The 16882-nt window shown below is 39.0% G+C and overlaps 1 protein-coding gene across 16 annotated transcripts in view; it reads right to left on the bottom strand.

Moving 5' to 3' along the window:
* slc4a5b (solute carrier family 4 member 5b) overlaps positions 1-16397 on the bottom strand; it is a 57925-nt gene extending 41528 nt beyond the window's left edge. For 14 of the 16 annotated variants that reach the window (XR_010094296.1, XR_010094297.1, XR_010094299.1 and 11 more), the window contains exons 1-5: positions 16257-16397; positions 12192-12256; positions 11354-11569; positions 746-875; positions 509-669 (exon numbers count right to left, since the gene is read on the bottom strand). Coding sequence is in view for 12 of the 16 variants with exons in the window: in XM_063477802.1 (XP_063333872.1) it covers positions 509-669; positions 746-875; positions 11354-11569; positions 12192-12255 (571 nt within the window). In the remaining 4 variants the exon portion in view is untranslated. Of the gene's footprint in view, positions 1-508; positions 670-745; positions 876-2877; positions 3165-11353; positions 11570-12191; positions 12257-15406; positions 15458-16256 lie in introns of those variants that run through there. The other 2 variants (XM_063477803.1, XM_063477810.1) reach the window with 2 other exon arrangements.
* Positions 16398-16882: the final 485 nt, after the last annotated feature.

Genomic DNA, 16882 nt, shown 5'->3' with positions numbered 1-16882 from the left:
TCCACCAGACGCCAGTACGTGGTGGGGTTCTGTGCGTTTGGCCAGATGGCTACCCGGCCTCAGTCGGGCGATAGGGGTATGTGGCGGGGCAAGGTCTGCAGAGCTGCTGCAGGGGAGGCGGACGCGCTGCACGGCATCTGCAATCACGGCATAAAAGACTGAACTAGGTCCCAATCTTTCTAGAGTGAATTAAATTAAATGAGTCTTCACTAATACCATGGGAACGTACACATATTTGGAACAATCCTGATATACTACAGAACAATAATATGATAAACTTCCCAGTGTGGAGTTGTAAATTTCCTTAGGGATTAATAAAGTATTCTGATGCTGATTCTGAGAAACGAATGAAATACTTGGAACATATAATGGAAGGTAAAGACTTTTCTGACAGATTAGTTAAACAATATGGGATTATCAAGAATAAAATAAGAATATTTTTAGAATATCAACAAATTAAATCTATATATCTATATAGATATAGATATTTATATTCTGTATGACTCACCCACGATCTGTGGCAGTGAGTAGCCTTCTAGGTCGAGCAGAATACTTCCTGTCTGCAGGCAGGTTCTCAGCTCAAACAGACTATGGAGGGTGAGTGTGGAAACATGAGGCTTGCTCCATCTTTCTCCTCCCTCCTCCACCTTCTCCTCAAACTTCACCCATCTACAACAAGGAGGGCAAATTAAGTTTTAATTCCCGAATTCAAGAAATTGTTACCTTACTGTGTGTATGTGCGTACCTTGCAGACTCTTTCCACTCTAATTCACCACCCTCCTGCTGTAATGTATCCATCTCAGTGAATATTGTTGGTGTTGGAGTGCTATCATCCTCTCCCAGTATGTGGCGCAGCCTTTCGGCAGCAGGGGACACTACAAACAGAGGTCAAACAAGAGACAAAGTTAGCGTCAGATATCCAGTATATCCCAGTCAGCCAGTTTAAGATGGATTTATGTTCATCATATACAGAAATTATATAAAATTTCCATTGAAGGGTGTGTCTAGGCAAATTACATAACATTACATAATTACATAACAACAATATTTTCATGCGACTTCAGGGAGTGAAGAAGTCACTTGGATGAGTGATGAAACATTTGTCCCACTGAAAACGCTACATCCAGATGAACAGAATTGGGAACAATATTTTCATTAAATTCTTATTTTTTTCTGTTGTCATCATGTTTTTAAGGGAATATTTTAGAGTTTTTTTCTGCTTCTGGAGGATTTAAATCCAGTATTTTCCAGAGTATTGGAAGCTCCCAATTGATTACAACACCATCTAGGGGTTAAATATCTTGCTTCAGGTGTTGGTTCATTGCCACAGAGAATAGAATAGAATAGAATAGAATAGAATAGAATAGAATAGAATAGAATAGAAACGCCCTACAAAGAAATTGTGGGCGTTATGGAGCACCACTGCTGTGTGCTCCATAACGACTCTGTTGGAATAAAATAGAAAATATAAATATATAAAATATAAACATAGTAGGGCTGGTATTCAATCTGAAATGGCTGTAGGTTTGCTAGATTCTGATGAAGACTCAGTGTCAATACAAACTGATCTATGCTTTCCTGCCAAATTTCTCCTAAAATAAACTTGTATTAACTTGTAAAATAATATAAGTTTAGACTCATATTAAACTTATATTATTTTCCAAAATAGAATAGAATAATCTGCCCCACTGATAAAGCTCTGTACCTCTCACATAAACATTTAGGTTCTTACAGCATTTCCTTTTTTTCTTTTCTTTTAACTGTAAATAATTATATGTTATATAAACAATCCCCATTAGTTATCTCAAAAAGCAAAACACATGAGTCCGTTCTCTAATGACTATTTGAGAGTAATGTGCACTATTTTCTAATTTTACCCTGAACAGATCAATCTCTATTAACATCCTTAGCCTAGAGGCACTACTCCTTTGCATTCCACTGTTTGTGTGCGTGTGTGTGGGTGTGTGGGCGGTGCGTGGTGGGGGTGGGGGCACTGGTCTTCATTTATTCTTCCTTACAAAGAAGTAAAAAAATAGTCAAAAATCAATAACTCATACAAAGTGATAAATCTGAGAAGTTCCTATTATAAGCACAAGTTTCACAGATCTTTTGCGACAGTGATGTTGATCATTTCAGTTATCTTTTTATTAAAATTATGTAATCTGTGTTACAGTGTGGTGTATAATGAAAATACAATAAAATGTTCCACGGTGCAACCAACAGAAGTTTCCACTACTGAGTTCTGTCACTATTGGTCGGGCCACATTAGAGATTTGATTATGTTCATCTCTAACCAGCCAGTATAACTCCACAGAGGTTGGTCATGGTGAATTATGATTGTAATGTTAAAGATCAATTTGGACCACTGGACAAAAGGACAAATACCCTCAAGCCAGAAGCTGATCACAAAACAAATAACTAAAACTTTAGATAAACATTAGGAGCTCTTTGTATCATAGTCTTCATGAACATAGTTGAATAGGTGTAAATGTTTTCTTTTAGTTCTAAATACTACATAATGAGGTTGTAATAAATCTACTCAGAATTCTGAATTTGTTAAAATCTTAAAATAGAATCTTGTTCCTTCAGTTGCCATGATTTGTGCTTAATTTAAAATAATGGGGCATACTTCTGGTTGTGATGGGCTACTTTATTGATTCAATGATGTTATCAGCCATTAATGCCCTTTCAGAATAATCAAAATCTTTGTATTATCTCCAAAGCTAAGAAAGTGCACACTATCTAAGCAATATAAAATGTAAGGAAATGCTATTATACTAAAGGTAAAACTATTTAGCTTGCAGCTTGTGCTTATTTATTTCAGGTTAATACGGTATTTTTTTAGTATTACTTTTTTATTCATTTATTCAACTTTACCTATTTGGGAGCCTGGCAATGTCCACTGGGAGGTTGTAATTGATGGAAAAAAGAGCCCAGAGTTTTCCATGCTCACTAAATCCTTAGACCAGAGACGCCAAAATCCCAAAAGTAACAGGTAAGATATCCTTAAACTTTGGACTCAGAAAGAAAATATAGCCCTCCAACTTATTCTTGTTAAAGTTGACTGTCCTTGGCTCAACACTATTTGAGTGGAGACAAGTGACATACATTCACACTTTTTTCATATGTCTTTTCAGCTTGTCTTTTGGTATTTCAGTTAGCTGCAAATGTTTTGGTGAGCAGACCTGCACCAGTCAGGCAGCTACAAAAAGATTTCTGTAAGCTGTGATAGAAATCCACTAAAATCCCCAAATCAGCAAAGAGCCAGAGGCTTTAAGAGGGCTGATACACACCAGAGAGCCTTCTAGTACTCTGCTCCTGAACACAAATACTAACACACTCAGATGCAAGAAAAACAAGGACATTGCCCCCAACGTAACTTCTTCTTTTTGTCTCCGATTACTGCATCAGTGCCTTAACCTATCTATCTCAGACCTTGCGTTTGCTCTACATTAATATGAATCCTGATAGGAGCAGGTGAAAATAATCTGCATACCACACACACTTACAGTCACACCAAATAATACACGCATGCATGCATGCGCACACAGTTTTAAGTTCCTCAGCTCTAATCAGCTTACAGGCTTCAGACTTCATGGCCGCTTGGGATCAGGACCATGCTGCAAAAACATTCATCACATACTGTGCATATATACACCAACTACGTAATTAAATTCTGTTCATGCAGGTGAAACTTTGGATTATCTAGCTAATAGCATAGATAAGGCCAGATCTTGTGCCTCCACCACTGCTGTGTATATATTTAGCTGTGTTGTTAAAATACCAGCAAAGTCTAATATGTTTCTGTGTTACTTATTTTCTAAATACTAGCCAGAATGCTATAACCCACTTAAGGTTGGAACTGAGGATTTTTTGTTTTAGGGCATTTTTTTCAACTACACATGTCATGCTCCTGGGTCTTTAAGTTAATGTACTCTCAAGTTTTGTTAATTTAAATATCTTGTTTCTTGGTTTGTTTAGTCTGTATTTGGTGTGTATGTTTCTTTCATGTATTTATGTATTTTCTTTTTCTGTATTTTCTGCTAGTTTCATCCCTTGTGTCTTGCTTTAGACAAGTCAAGTCATGTGGCTTTACTGTCATTTCAACCATGTGCAGTGGTACAGTACACAGTGAAGCGAGACAACATTCCTTAAAGACCATAGTGCTACATATTACATATAACAGACAATCAACACAGGGCTACATAAAGTGCACGTGTGCAAAAATTGTAAAAAATAAATAAATAAATAAAATTAAAAAAAACCTAAACAAATACACGGCAACACCAGACAGAACAGAATGATACAGACATAAGACACTGCAGACATAAGACAGTGCAGACACAACAGTGAATTAGAGAAGTGCAACAATTACAGTGTGTTGTGCAAAAGACTGAGCATTGTGCAACACATAACGTGATGTTTGAAGGTTTGCGTGTGTGCGTGTGTGCATGAAAGTGTCTAGGTAGTGAGGTGTGTGTGTGTGTGTCAGACCAGTCACTGATTCTTTAGTAGTCTGGCGGCTTGGGGGAAGAAACTGTTTCGCAGTCTGGCAGTGAGGGCCCGAATGCTCCAGTACCACTTGCGAGAAGGCAGCAAGGTAAAAAAGTGTGTGAGGGATGTGTGGGGTCCTCCACATCGCTGGTGGTTTTGCAGATGCAGTGGATGCAATAGGTGTCTGTGATGGAGGGAAGAGAGGTTCCAATGATCTTCTCAGCTGTTCTCACTATCACCATCCGTCTTGTGATCCAATACGGTGGAGTTACCATACCACACAGTGATGAAGCTGCTTAGGAAACTCTCGATAGTCTTTTCTCAGCTTCCACAGGAAGTAGAAATGCTGTTGGCCCTTCTTAGTTATGGAGCTGGTGTTTAGGGACCAGGAGAGGTTCTCCGTCAGGTGAACACCAAGGAATTTGGTGCTCTTGCGATCTCCACAGAGGATCCATTAATGTTAAGTGGTCAGTGATCTCTCCGTGCTCTACTGAAGTTAGCAATCATCTGTTTTGTTTTGTCCATGTTCAGACACAGGTTGTTGACTCTGCATCAGTCCTTTAGCTGTTGTACCTCCTCTCTGTATGCTGACTCACCATTCTTGTTGATGAGACCCAAAACTTGATGATGTGGTTCGAGCTGTGCTTTGCTGCACAGTCGTGAGTCTGCAGAGTGAACAGGAGTGGGCTGAGCACACATCCCTGAGGGGCTCCAGTGCTCAGTGTGGCCCTCACTGTTTCTAGGACCCCCTTGTCGTCTGCTCTGAAGGCGGAGTCTCAAGTCTTTAGCAGTTCACGCACCTCTGAAGTCATCCAGTTTCTGGTTGGAGAATATTAGGATAGTCTTGGAGACAGTGACATCATCAATGCACTTACTGATGTAGCTGGTCACAGATGATGTGTTGATGTGGTGTTGCAGCCTCCCTGAACATGTCCCAGTCAGTGTGTTCAAAACAGTCCTGAAGAGCAGAGAGAGCTCCTGCAGGCCAGGTTCTCACTTGTCTCAGAACCAGTTTGCAGCGTTTGATGGGCAATGCCAGAATTAGCATGACAGACAAGTGGTCTGAATAACCAATGTGGGGGCAGGGCTTCACTTGGTACGCATTGGGAATGTTTGTGTAAACATGATCCAGTGTGTTTGCCTTTCTCGTCACAAAGTCTACATAATGATGAAATTTCAGAAGCTCTGACTTGAGATTTGCATGGTTGAAATCTCCAGCGATAATAAACGGTCCATTGGGGCTGGAGTTCTGCAGCTTGCTGATCACCCTGTACAGCTCACAGAGCGCCTCTTTAGTGTTAGCGCTGGGTGGGATGTATACTGCTGTAATGAGCACAGTAGTGAATTCCGAAGGTAAATAAAAAGGCCTGCATCTAACAGTGATAAACTAAGCACTAAAACAACATCATTTTGGTCCGGAGTGGCCACTGCGTGCTATTGCTGCGCCGCAGTGGGAGAATAAGGTTTTACTTGATGGTACAGCCCTGGCCATATTTTGGATCACGGTGGCTAGATTTTGTTCTGTGTGTGTCCTCTGCCTTTAGGAGTCTCTGCAGGTCCTTCCTGATTGGAGAGCTGGCAGCTGCTGATTGGTTCTGTCATCTGATTCTGTGACTAATTGCTCTTCTGTGTGTATTTATAGTGCTGTGTTTCCCCGGGCAAGATACCAAACCCAAGTTGCTCTCCAATGTGTTTATCAGAGTGTGAATTTTAGACAGAAAGCACTTAAGTATAGAAAAAGTGTTTTTTTGAATGGGTGTGAATGGTTTCAATGAGACACGTTGTATAGAATGTATTTGAGTGCTAAGGTAAAGCAAAATAGCTCTATGTAATTTAATTAATGCTTCAATTGTAAATATGATATGAAGTTACAAATGATTAAGGCCTCTGACAGTGGACTCATCTCTGTGCTTGAGCTGCTATACCTCATTGTTGACCATGATATTTTACTGCAACAATTAGAGCTTGTTGTAGATATTAAAGCTACTGCGCTGCAGTGGTTTGAATCATATGTACTTCCAATAGACTCCAATTTCTTCATGTAAACGAAGTGTCCTTTTCACACACTAAAATCAATTATGGAGTTCTACAGGGTTCCTGTAGACCTGGATGACCTCTAATTTTCTGCTTCTAAGTTCAGATAAAACTAAGTTTATTGTATTGGGCCCTAAAAATCTTAGAAATATGGTGTCTAACCAGATGCTTGATCTGGATGGGATTACCTAGGCCTCCAGTAACACAGTGGCCACTAATGGTACTGCAGCAGAAAAAATACCTTGTTGCCAAAAAGGGGGGAAAAAACAGCACAGTTTGAAGGGCAAAATTAATTTTTTCAGTGCATTCATATAAGTTCCATCTACTTTCTACAAATTATCCAAGCCTGATAATCAGATAATAAACACGGATGTACATGTCTCCACCAGGAGGTAACCAGGACACAAATCAATGTTTTTCAGTAATTATCCTAACTTTAGAGTGATGTGTGAAGATCATCTAGATTGACATTTAATTTAAAGCTTCATGCTTCAAGCTTCACTTTCTTTACCACTAAAAACTACTAAAGCATCCAGTCTGTCCAGGCCCTTGAGATCCGTGAAGCCCTTCACTTGAGGCAGTAATCCACAACACAATGCAGAAAAAGCACCCTTTTCCTATTGCATACACACAGACTATGAGAGAAACTACCACACTAGGCTGTAGGGCGGCCCAATTAATTAAATTAATAAAATTTAGCCTTCCCAAAATTAAATGAGTGAGCGATATTTAAAATAAATTAAAATACACTCTCTTTCAAATGCAAAGTAAAAGCAACTAGGTGCTCTCAAATACAGTGCTTGGCCATGTGTCTGCATGTGCCAGTCACAGCTGTTCCCTGCACCGTGCAGCTTGAAGTTTCATGAACCGGGCCCTATACTGCGAAGCTTGTTCAACATAGCCAGGATATCTTTCCCTTATCTAGATTCTCTTACCCTAACATTGGTGATAAGAATAAATGGTCACATGAATGGGGTGGTTCACATGAAAAGGGTGGCATTGTCAGCATCTAACCAATCATTAAGGGGATTTAACAGATCATATGACCTCCACAAAAATTGTCCGCATGACTACCATCTACTCCAGAGATGTTACCAAATACAGTGGCTTGCAGAAGTATTCGGCCCCCTTGAACCTTTCCACATTTTGTCACATTACAGCCACAAACATGAATCAATTTTATTGGAATTCCACGTGAAAGACCAATACAAAGTGGTGTACATGTGAGAAGTGGAACGAAAATCATACATGATTCCAAACATTTTTTACAAATAAATAACTGAAAAGTGGGGTGTGCGTAATTATTCAGCCCCCTGAGTCAATACTTTGTAGAACCACCTTTTGCTGCAATTACAGCTGCCAGTCTTTTAGGGTATGTCTCTACCAGCTTTGCACATCTAGAGACTGAAATCCTTGCCCATTCTTCTTTGCAAAACAGCTCCAGCTCAGTCAGATTAGATGGACAGCGTTTGTAAACAGCAGTTTTCAGATCTTGCCACAGATTCTCGATTGGACTTAGATCTGGACTTTGACTGGGCCATTCTAACACATGGATATGTTTTGTTTTATGTTTAGGGTCGTTGTCCTGCTAGAAGGTGAACCTCCGCCCCAGTCTCAAGTCTTTTGCAGACTCCAAGAGGTTTTCTTCCAAGATTTCCCTGTATTTTGCTCCATCCATCTTCCCATCAACTCTGACCAGCTTCCCTGTCCCTGCTGAAGAGAAGCACCCCCAGAGCATGATGCTGCCACCACCATATTTGACAGTGGGGATAGTGTGTTCAGAGTGATGTGCAGTGTTAGTTTTCCGCCACACATAGCGTTTTGCATTTTGGCCAAAAAGTTCCATTTTGGTCTCATTATATATTCGTTATTTATTTGTAAAAAATGTTTGGAATCATGTATGATTTTCGTTCCACTTCTCACGTGTACACCACTTTGTATTGGTCTTTCTCGTGGAATTCCAATAAAATTGATTCATGTTTGTGGCTGTAATGTGACAAAATGTGGAAAAGTTCAAGGGGGCCGAATACTTTTGCAAGCCACTGTAGTAATAAAAATCTCTAAAGAACATAAAAATATACCAGTAAAATGGAAATTCCCATGACAATGTGACGTACACTTTGCACTTCATTCAGTAGTTTTAGGAAGGTACAGCTTAACAACTTATAAAATGTATTCCCCAAGCAGATACTGCAGAGTGGGTCCACTGCCACTGACTGGGCAGCTTGGATGTTGTTGCGACCCTGCCCAAGGATCACCTTTCAGCACAGCTGAGGGAGGTGGTGGGAGTCACAACATCGGCTGGAAGCCACCCAGTTCTCCGAGGAGGAGGAGACAGAAGGGCCTTCTCTGGAGGCTCTGTCAGCTCCAGCTATCTAGTCCACAGGAGATTTCCCACTACAGTAGTTTGGTGACGACACTTCTATAGTTATCATTTGACTAAGTGATAAAAACTGATCACACAAGGATCAAAAGTACACTGACGTTATTCTATGAATATGGGATAAGAGGTCATATGGGTTATGACAAAACTTTGGAGCAAATAATGGTCCAATTTTATTGGCCAGCCATTTGGGGAATTCTAAAAGTGTCTTTGTGCTTGACTGTTAATTGAGGTTCTGTTTGAGGGCATCAGCTTGGACCTCATATGTCATTTAACCGAGGTGCATAGGGATATATCTTCTTTCTGGTAGATTATGCAATGCAGTATCAATTCAGTTCAATTCAATTTTATTTATGTAGCGCCAAATCACAACAATATTATGAAGGCTATCCCGAAACAGTGCCGCTGCACACCATTTCTGTAAAGAGTGTGGCACAGGCACTGTTTCAGGAAATCTCCCGAGTCGGCATCTTGAAAGGGATACTGACTGACCAGAGCTCATTATTCATGTCTCACACACTAAAAGAACTGTGTAAGTTATTCTGCAATAAATCTGTTCAAACCAGCTTCTACCATCCACAGAGCAAACCATTCTTGCCTCCCTCCATTGTAATGGCAATCTCACACAGGCCTAGAGAGCGGATGTTGCTGCAGCGTTTTGCAGATGTGTTCTCCCCCTGCCTGATTATACCAATATCAGAGAGCAACATTTTGTAACACATCCTGGCGTAAACTAAACACAAAAGAAATTTTGTTCAGAAGGAATTAGTAGAAATGCTGAACATGGGAGTTAGAGTCACAGTGTCCATGTAGCCCCATAGTTCTTGTAGTACAGAAGATGGGTCTATTTTCTGGAGAACTGATTGATCAAGAGGTGGTGATTTCATTACCTGTTGATCTTTTTATCTCTGGTCTGGATTAGTAACAAATCAATGTCTGGCATAGCAGAAGGTGAAGAGCCTGCCCCTCAAAGCAGATCACCATACTTCAAAATACTTCATATTTAGCATTAATAATAACCAAAAATAAATCATATGCATGCTGAAGAGTTGTCTGCGCTGGAAAGCTACACTAACTTATTCAACTGGTTGAAAAGACATCACAAACTGCAGTATAATGAATGTATGAATGCCAAGTGCAATGATTTCTAATGTTAATTGCCCAGTATCAGCTCACAGCTAATGAATTTCAGCCTTTACAGCATGCCAGCATATCCATCCAGCTTGATAGGCAGAAAAACAATCAATCTCATTACATTTGTGCAAATGATGTTGTACCATCCAATAAACACAGTGGTTAACAAACGCTTCCGGAAAACTTACCAAATGAAAGAGATGCTATCCCCTATACCTACCATGATTTTCCAACCTCCAGACTTCACAGGAGAACACTATAATGTTTCCGGGGTGATGTTCAGTGCGTTTTGGTGTGTATTTTGGCATCCAAAGAGTTCGATTTTTGTAGTATTTCACAGGCTTGTCTAAATGCTTCAATATAGTTTTTCTTCAGGAATGGAGTCTTGCATGGTGAGCATGCATACAGACCATGGCAGTTGAGTGTATTGCTTATTGTTTTCTTTGAAACAATTGTCCCTGCTGATTCCAGGTCTTTTTGTAGCTCTCCACAAGTGGTCCTTGGCTCTTGGAAAGCTCTTCTAATAATTCTTTTTACTCCTCTGCTTTTTCCTAGGGTGAGGAAATCTTGCTTAAATCAGTTGGGACAGAACCAGCTGGTATTAATATTCATTAAGTAGCAGGATTGCTTTCTAATTACTGATAGAGTTCAGCTGGTGTAATGACTTTCCAAGCCTTTTTGCATCTCCATTTCTATGTGCATTTAATCCTTTTTTCCATGTGTTATTTATCATAGTTACTCATAACTTATGAGTACTAATGACAAATAACACAGCTACACAGTGCAGGAAACAGCTGTAAATGGCACATGGAGAAAATGCATGGACATCTATGGTTTGATTTCTTTGCATGTGTGTACTGGATGGGTAGTTACTGACATCTGGTGAAAATTTTAAGTCAGTAACACATTGGTGACATGTTCAGTTTTACCCAATGTATATATGAATGTATATGATGAACTGACTGTGAAACACAAGACTCTTTCACCCATTCACTTAGTAATTTCTGTCCAACAGTCACACACACTCACACTCTGATGAATGCAGTGGAGCAACTCAGGGTTCAGTATCTTGCCTAGTGATACTTTTGCATGAACTTGTTTTCTGATCTTTTGTGCATAGTGGTAATATGTTGCAGTTTAATTACTGTTATTATTAGTTATACAATAATTGTAATTATTATTATATAATTACTGGATGACGGAGTAAATTAAGTATGTCAATCTTAAAAAAACACAAGAAAAAAAGGCAAACAGTCACTTTTATTCAACACTTATGGATACTTTTATGAAAAACTTTTGATTTCTAACCTGTAGGATCGGCATGCTCACGACACTCTTCGCCATCCTCTTCATCATTATAGTGCTCGTCTTTGTTATAATATCCTCGATGTGAGTGTTCTCGCTGTGTATGGTGATCATAGTGTGTATGTCGTGAATCACGGTTGGCATCGCTGGCATAGGAGTGATGTCTGCGCCTTTTCCGCCGGTGGGAAACTGGAACACCGATGTAGAATGGCTGGGCCTCTGAGATGGAGAGAGAAACATTTCATTTGGATCTGATCAATGCAGTCAGAGCTTGAGGGGTGCTCTGAAAATGGGAACGTATTCTAAAAACTTCTGACTGGTTTCAGCATTATGCAGCATCTAACAGGTTTTAAAAATCAGATGTCATACATGAAATGTATCTGTTTTTCAATTTGTGCTCTGCCCTCCTAGAAGCACAGTTCACAAGTAGATGTATTTAGTCTGGGAATACCACCTAAATTAGTTTTTTCTGGGTTTTTAAATTAAGTGGAGCTATGTTGTCAAGGATAATAGAGCAAAATCTGTTAGAAAGTAATAAAATGTTCAACGTAATTGCAGAGGGTAAGGACGTCACCTATACTTGACAAATTTCTGAAGACACTGGAGAAACATTTAGCAGTAACTGGAGTGACAGAAGAAACAGGGGATAGTGGCAGGAAGAGGGTGAGGAAGCATGTACCTTTTGTGTTTCTCCAAAACAAAGGTTTATAGTTCAGGGCAAGGGTTGGGATCATCACTGAAGATGACTTAGACCTCAGAGTTTAAAAAAAATTCAGGGCACTTCCTCAGTTTTCTCTCTCATGGCAAAACTTTTTTTCAGTTAGTGTTTTTTCTTACTCACCATCATCATCATCATAGTGCCTATGACCCCTACTTCTTCCCTGTTGCCATTCATGGTGATCCATCCTGGAACAGAAACAAGATGACAGAAGATTACCATGGAAATATGAATACTGAAGCACGAGAAAAAGCACCAGGTGGCAATTCCCTATGTGGTCTTTTTTTTCCATCAACGTTTTATTCAAACTGAAAGTTTGAAGTTATAAAAAACATGTCTGCTTCCCAAACCCAAACTTGAAACTGATTCCACTGGGGAGGGGCCTGGTACCTGTAAGTTCTGCTTACATCGTCCTTTTGGAACGTCTAAGAATCACAACAATCTTGCACTCTTACAGAGAAGTGCTCTATTGGGATGCTGTGGTACTTATGAGGTCTTTAAGATGTAATGGGCTTGGTCACACAGGACTCAAGGTGCTGTTGGCAAAACGTTAGAGAGGAAATGACAAGTGAACCCCAATGAGCACTTTGCGACAGTAGGAAGGAAAAATTCCTTTCTACTTCCATCAGCCAGATGGCTGCTAGTTTTGCGCACCATTCAAGGCTCTTCAGGTTAAAAGCCAACCTCGCGTAACCCTTGTGGTGTCCTCAGATCAAAAATGGTCCCTAGGTTAATGGCAAACAAGCATATGGGAATCCCGAGGACACCACAGGATCAGACCTGCAGCCCTACCAGTCCAGACTACACTTGTCACTGCAGTAAGATCTTGTAAAAGGCAGTAACAAATTCTGTACTGAGATCTAGCAGATGAGTCCATTGTCTGAACTTCATTGCTGTTTCTGTGCTATGATCGGTAGGAACTTATGAATGAATCTCTTCATCATTTCCTCTGCAAAAGATTCCAACTTTTTTTTGCAAATAATTCTCGATTGCAAGTTATTTACAATATCATCATAAGTCACCTACCCTCTAAAGGCGGGACAACAGATATCAGTGGCAAATAAACATTTGGTTGACCAGCTTTATAAACTATTTATATGAGCCATTTTGGTTGCAATGTTATGAAATTGTACCCATTTATATTAGGAGTTTTCTATGAAGTGCTTACATATTAAAATATTTACAAAATTACAATGTTTAATAAAAACATTTCCTATTACATATATAAAAACAGTTTTAACCCATACAAGTATTAATCATTATTTCAGCATTGACAATGTTCTGTCAGTTTATTATTGCAAAAAATACAAAAACATAAAAAAAAATAAAAATCCTAGATGCCCAGACATATCATTGCTTTTAGTACATGGTGAAGCTATCACTGGGTGTCTCTTTCCACTAATGACATAACTTTGTCTTTCTAAAGCTATTGCTTTAGGCTGTTTTCTAGGCTGATCAATACATGTCATTTGTGATTACTTACTACTTACTGAAGCCTGACCACTGACTGTGAAGGACAGTCACATGAGTGGATTCATGCACACACACACACACACACACACGCACGCACGCACAGGCAAAATAACATGCGTACAACTGGAGTTATGAGAAGCATTGTAAGCATGCAGTTATACTTCACATTTTCAGAGCTTGTTAGTAATATGTGCATACGGTGAACACCGCAATTAGGTTACAGTAAATAGCTGAATTGTGTTATCTGTGCATTATCACTGTCACATGATCAAATTAAAACACAAATGTCAGGTTGGAGTCATCCTACTTGAGCTGTCCTTTTGGCATCTGTCCTGATTTGAGCAGTCAAGTGTTGCATGTTTTAAGGCTGGGCTGAGTCACAGTTCTCTGCCAGATTGTGCCAACATTGTGATTGCCAGGCCTTCTTTGTTACCTGTTTGAATTTGTGCTCTTCTTTGTTTAACACTAGAATTTTAACCCAGATTCTTGGTCATCCCTCCAGTTATTACTTCAGAGTTCTAGAAACCATTTTCTCTGGAGCTCAGTTTACTAGGTGACTGAACTCCTTCAGCCACTTGTGAGCTCCAGTCTATCTTCCCTGTTACTTGCAGATGAAAGGACTTATCTGTTCACAACCTTTTCGCCCATTCTCCACCCATATTTTTTTGTTGAGTGTTTGCCAGGAGGACCAAGTGCTCCTCCTGAGCTTACTTTGTGACACCAAGACTCGATCTACAATAACCTTATCTTGACCTCTGTCAACACTATCTCTCTTCCCTGTCAGAGATCCTGGTTATGTTCCTGTAGTGAAGCCACTCACCCGTTAGCCAAACATGAGTTGAATGTTCTTGCCACTTCAAATTTGCCTACCTTTCAAAATTATTTTAAAGCAGCTAATGGTTGCCAGAGTTTACTCCTTGAATCAATTTTAAACCAAACTATGAATCTGTTTAGCAGATTACATGTTTGGGAAAAACGAAATAGTTGTAAATAACTTTGACTTTATTACTTCATAAAGGTAATATCACTTTGTGTTCATGTTGGGATGCTTTGATTAGAGACATTGAAGGTTTGATTAGACTAGAATCCCTGAAAATGGCAATGCTAGCACTTAAAATGTTGCAAAAATTTAAATATTGGGTTTAGGGTGTGGTTCAAAGAGGCTTGTCTTCAAAAATTACATGTACTCTATTCAGTTCAAATTCATTTTATTTATATAGTGTCACAACAACAGTTGCCTCAAGGTGCTTAATATAATAAGGTAAAGAACCCACAATAATACTGAGAAACCCCAACAAACAGACAACCCCCTATAAGCAAGCACTTTAGCAAACTTGGGAAGGCGAAACTCCCTTTTAAAAAGAAGACATTTCTGGCAAAAGCAGGCTCAGGGACGGGCAACCATCTGCTGTGACCGGCTGGGGGTAAGATTGTATGTTTATGTAAATAAAATAACACATTTAGGCTATTTCAATGAAAATGTGTTTCCAAATACTCTTAATATACATGAACACCAATAACCACAGAAATTCCAGTTAAGCCACCAATTAAGATATTTTCTGCCAGATTTAAAGTAGGCACCCCAAGTTCTACTGCTGCACATAAGGTCAATTATGTACAGCTCATACATGCAGCCTCTAATTCCATTTTTCTTACACAGGCTTTTTATTTTGCACAGTATTACATCAAATTAATTTCACTGATGCTTTTGTCTAGTCATGGGTACAGTTATGAATTGAAAATGCAAAACTGTGCATTATTTTCTTGAGATAAGCTCATGGTTGAGAGAACCATTGGGTTGAGATAAGCTCAACCATGCCAGTGGTTGCCAATGGTTGAACTTATCCTAAGCAACATGAACTTACCATCAATCTTTTAGTTTGTACCCTCACACTGTAATGTCCATTGGGAAGCAACTGGTAAAAGGTAAATAAATGTTAGGTTATGCAAATGCTGTGCAAAATAAAGTACCAAATTTTATGAGTTTTACGAGTTTTCCAGCTACTCATTACAAGTCTTAACTTAACAAATTGTGTAGTACAATAACAAACTTATGATTCTATAGACAGAGACAACATGCAACTTGTCACAGGATTATTTTGGGACTGCGTTAATTTAAAACAGTTTTCCACAGAATCTGCATTTGCAGCGTTAGATTTAACAAATATAGATTATTTTGTTCTTTTTTTTTTTTCTTTTTTTTTTTGCTGCAGATGTAGCAGAACCAGAGCTATAATTTTAATGCTCAAAAACCTGGCAGTTACATTTTTTTTTTCAATGCAATCCATTTATTCAGCTGTATAGATGCAGGAGAAATTTGCTAAAGCCAAAAGCATAACACTTCTGTATCTATAGCCTAGAGCTAATAGCTAAAATGTTCACTGAGCTTTAAAGGTTAAAAGCTCTACAACCCGTTTAACTCCTTTTTTCTGTTGAATTTCTTTAAAGTTTAACTAAGTAATCATCTAAAAAAGGCTAATCAGTAGAAAAAACAAATAAGCATTCACAATAATTCTTTCACTTTCTTCTTAAAACTGACAGCTGTCTACTAAACCCTAAATGATTTGTAATTTATGTTCAAGCTACTTAAGATGGAATATAAAATATGTTTTAGCATTCTAAAGAGGTAAATATCAAAATATCAATTTAATAGCAAAATACACTGACAAATATGAAAAACATCTAGATAAAGATGGTATTTTAATGTTCTCTTACCTGATGTGACAGAAGCTGAATCTGAGATTGCCCGTGAAGAGAAATTTATATTGCCTTTTGTAAGGAAGAGTAACAAACTACAAGATGCCAAAATTTTCGGTCCTATTCTCTATAGAGCCTGTTAAGGAAAATGCTGCAACTACACACAACCAGACTCTAAATGAATGTACAGATGATCTAAGTATTGACTATTACACGTGACTCGAGTGTGTGTATGTGTGTGTTTGAACGAGTGCACACCCAATAAGATTAGAGGCATCTACTTTGCTGTTTTAATGGGGACCAATAAGCAGAGCTGCCTCCTGTAGAATTGGTTTATATTGCCTTCTTCATTTCATGAGGACATAAAACACTGGGTTAATTTCTCTCTAAACCTGCTCCTACTATGTTAAAATTCTTGAAAGCAAGGCTTTCATTTTCATTGCTATACAGATTATGTCAAGTTTTATTTACCACTTACGTTTAACTGTCCATCTAATCTTCCTCTGTTAAACAAACCCTCTATGTGTCACAGTCCGGGTGAGTAGCTGGAAAATTCCACTTTTCTCCTGAGTCACCTGGTATCCGCTCCTGGGCAGGGCCACCATCCCCTCACCTGTTCTCCACAAATGGAGCTGGTTTTGAGA

This window comes from Pelmatolapia mariae, linkage group LG7 (assembly GCF_036321145.2).
Source record: "Pelmatolapia mariae isolate MD_Pm_ZW linkage group LG7, Pm_UMD_F_2, whole genome shotgun sequence".
Classification (NCBI taxonomy): domain Eukaryota; kingdom Metazoa; phylum Chordata; class Actinopteri; order Cichliformes; family Cichlidae; genus Pelmatolapia; species Pelmatolapia mariae.
The sequence above is the reverse complement of the archived record's forward strand: the minus strand, read 5'-3'. Positions and strand labels throughout refer to the sequence as shown.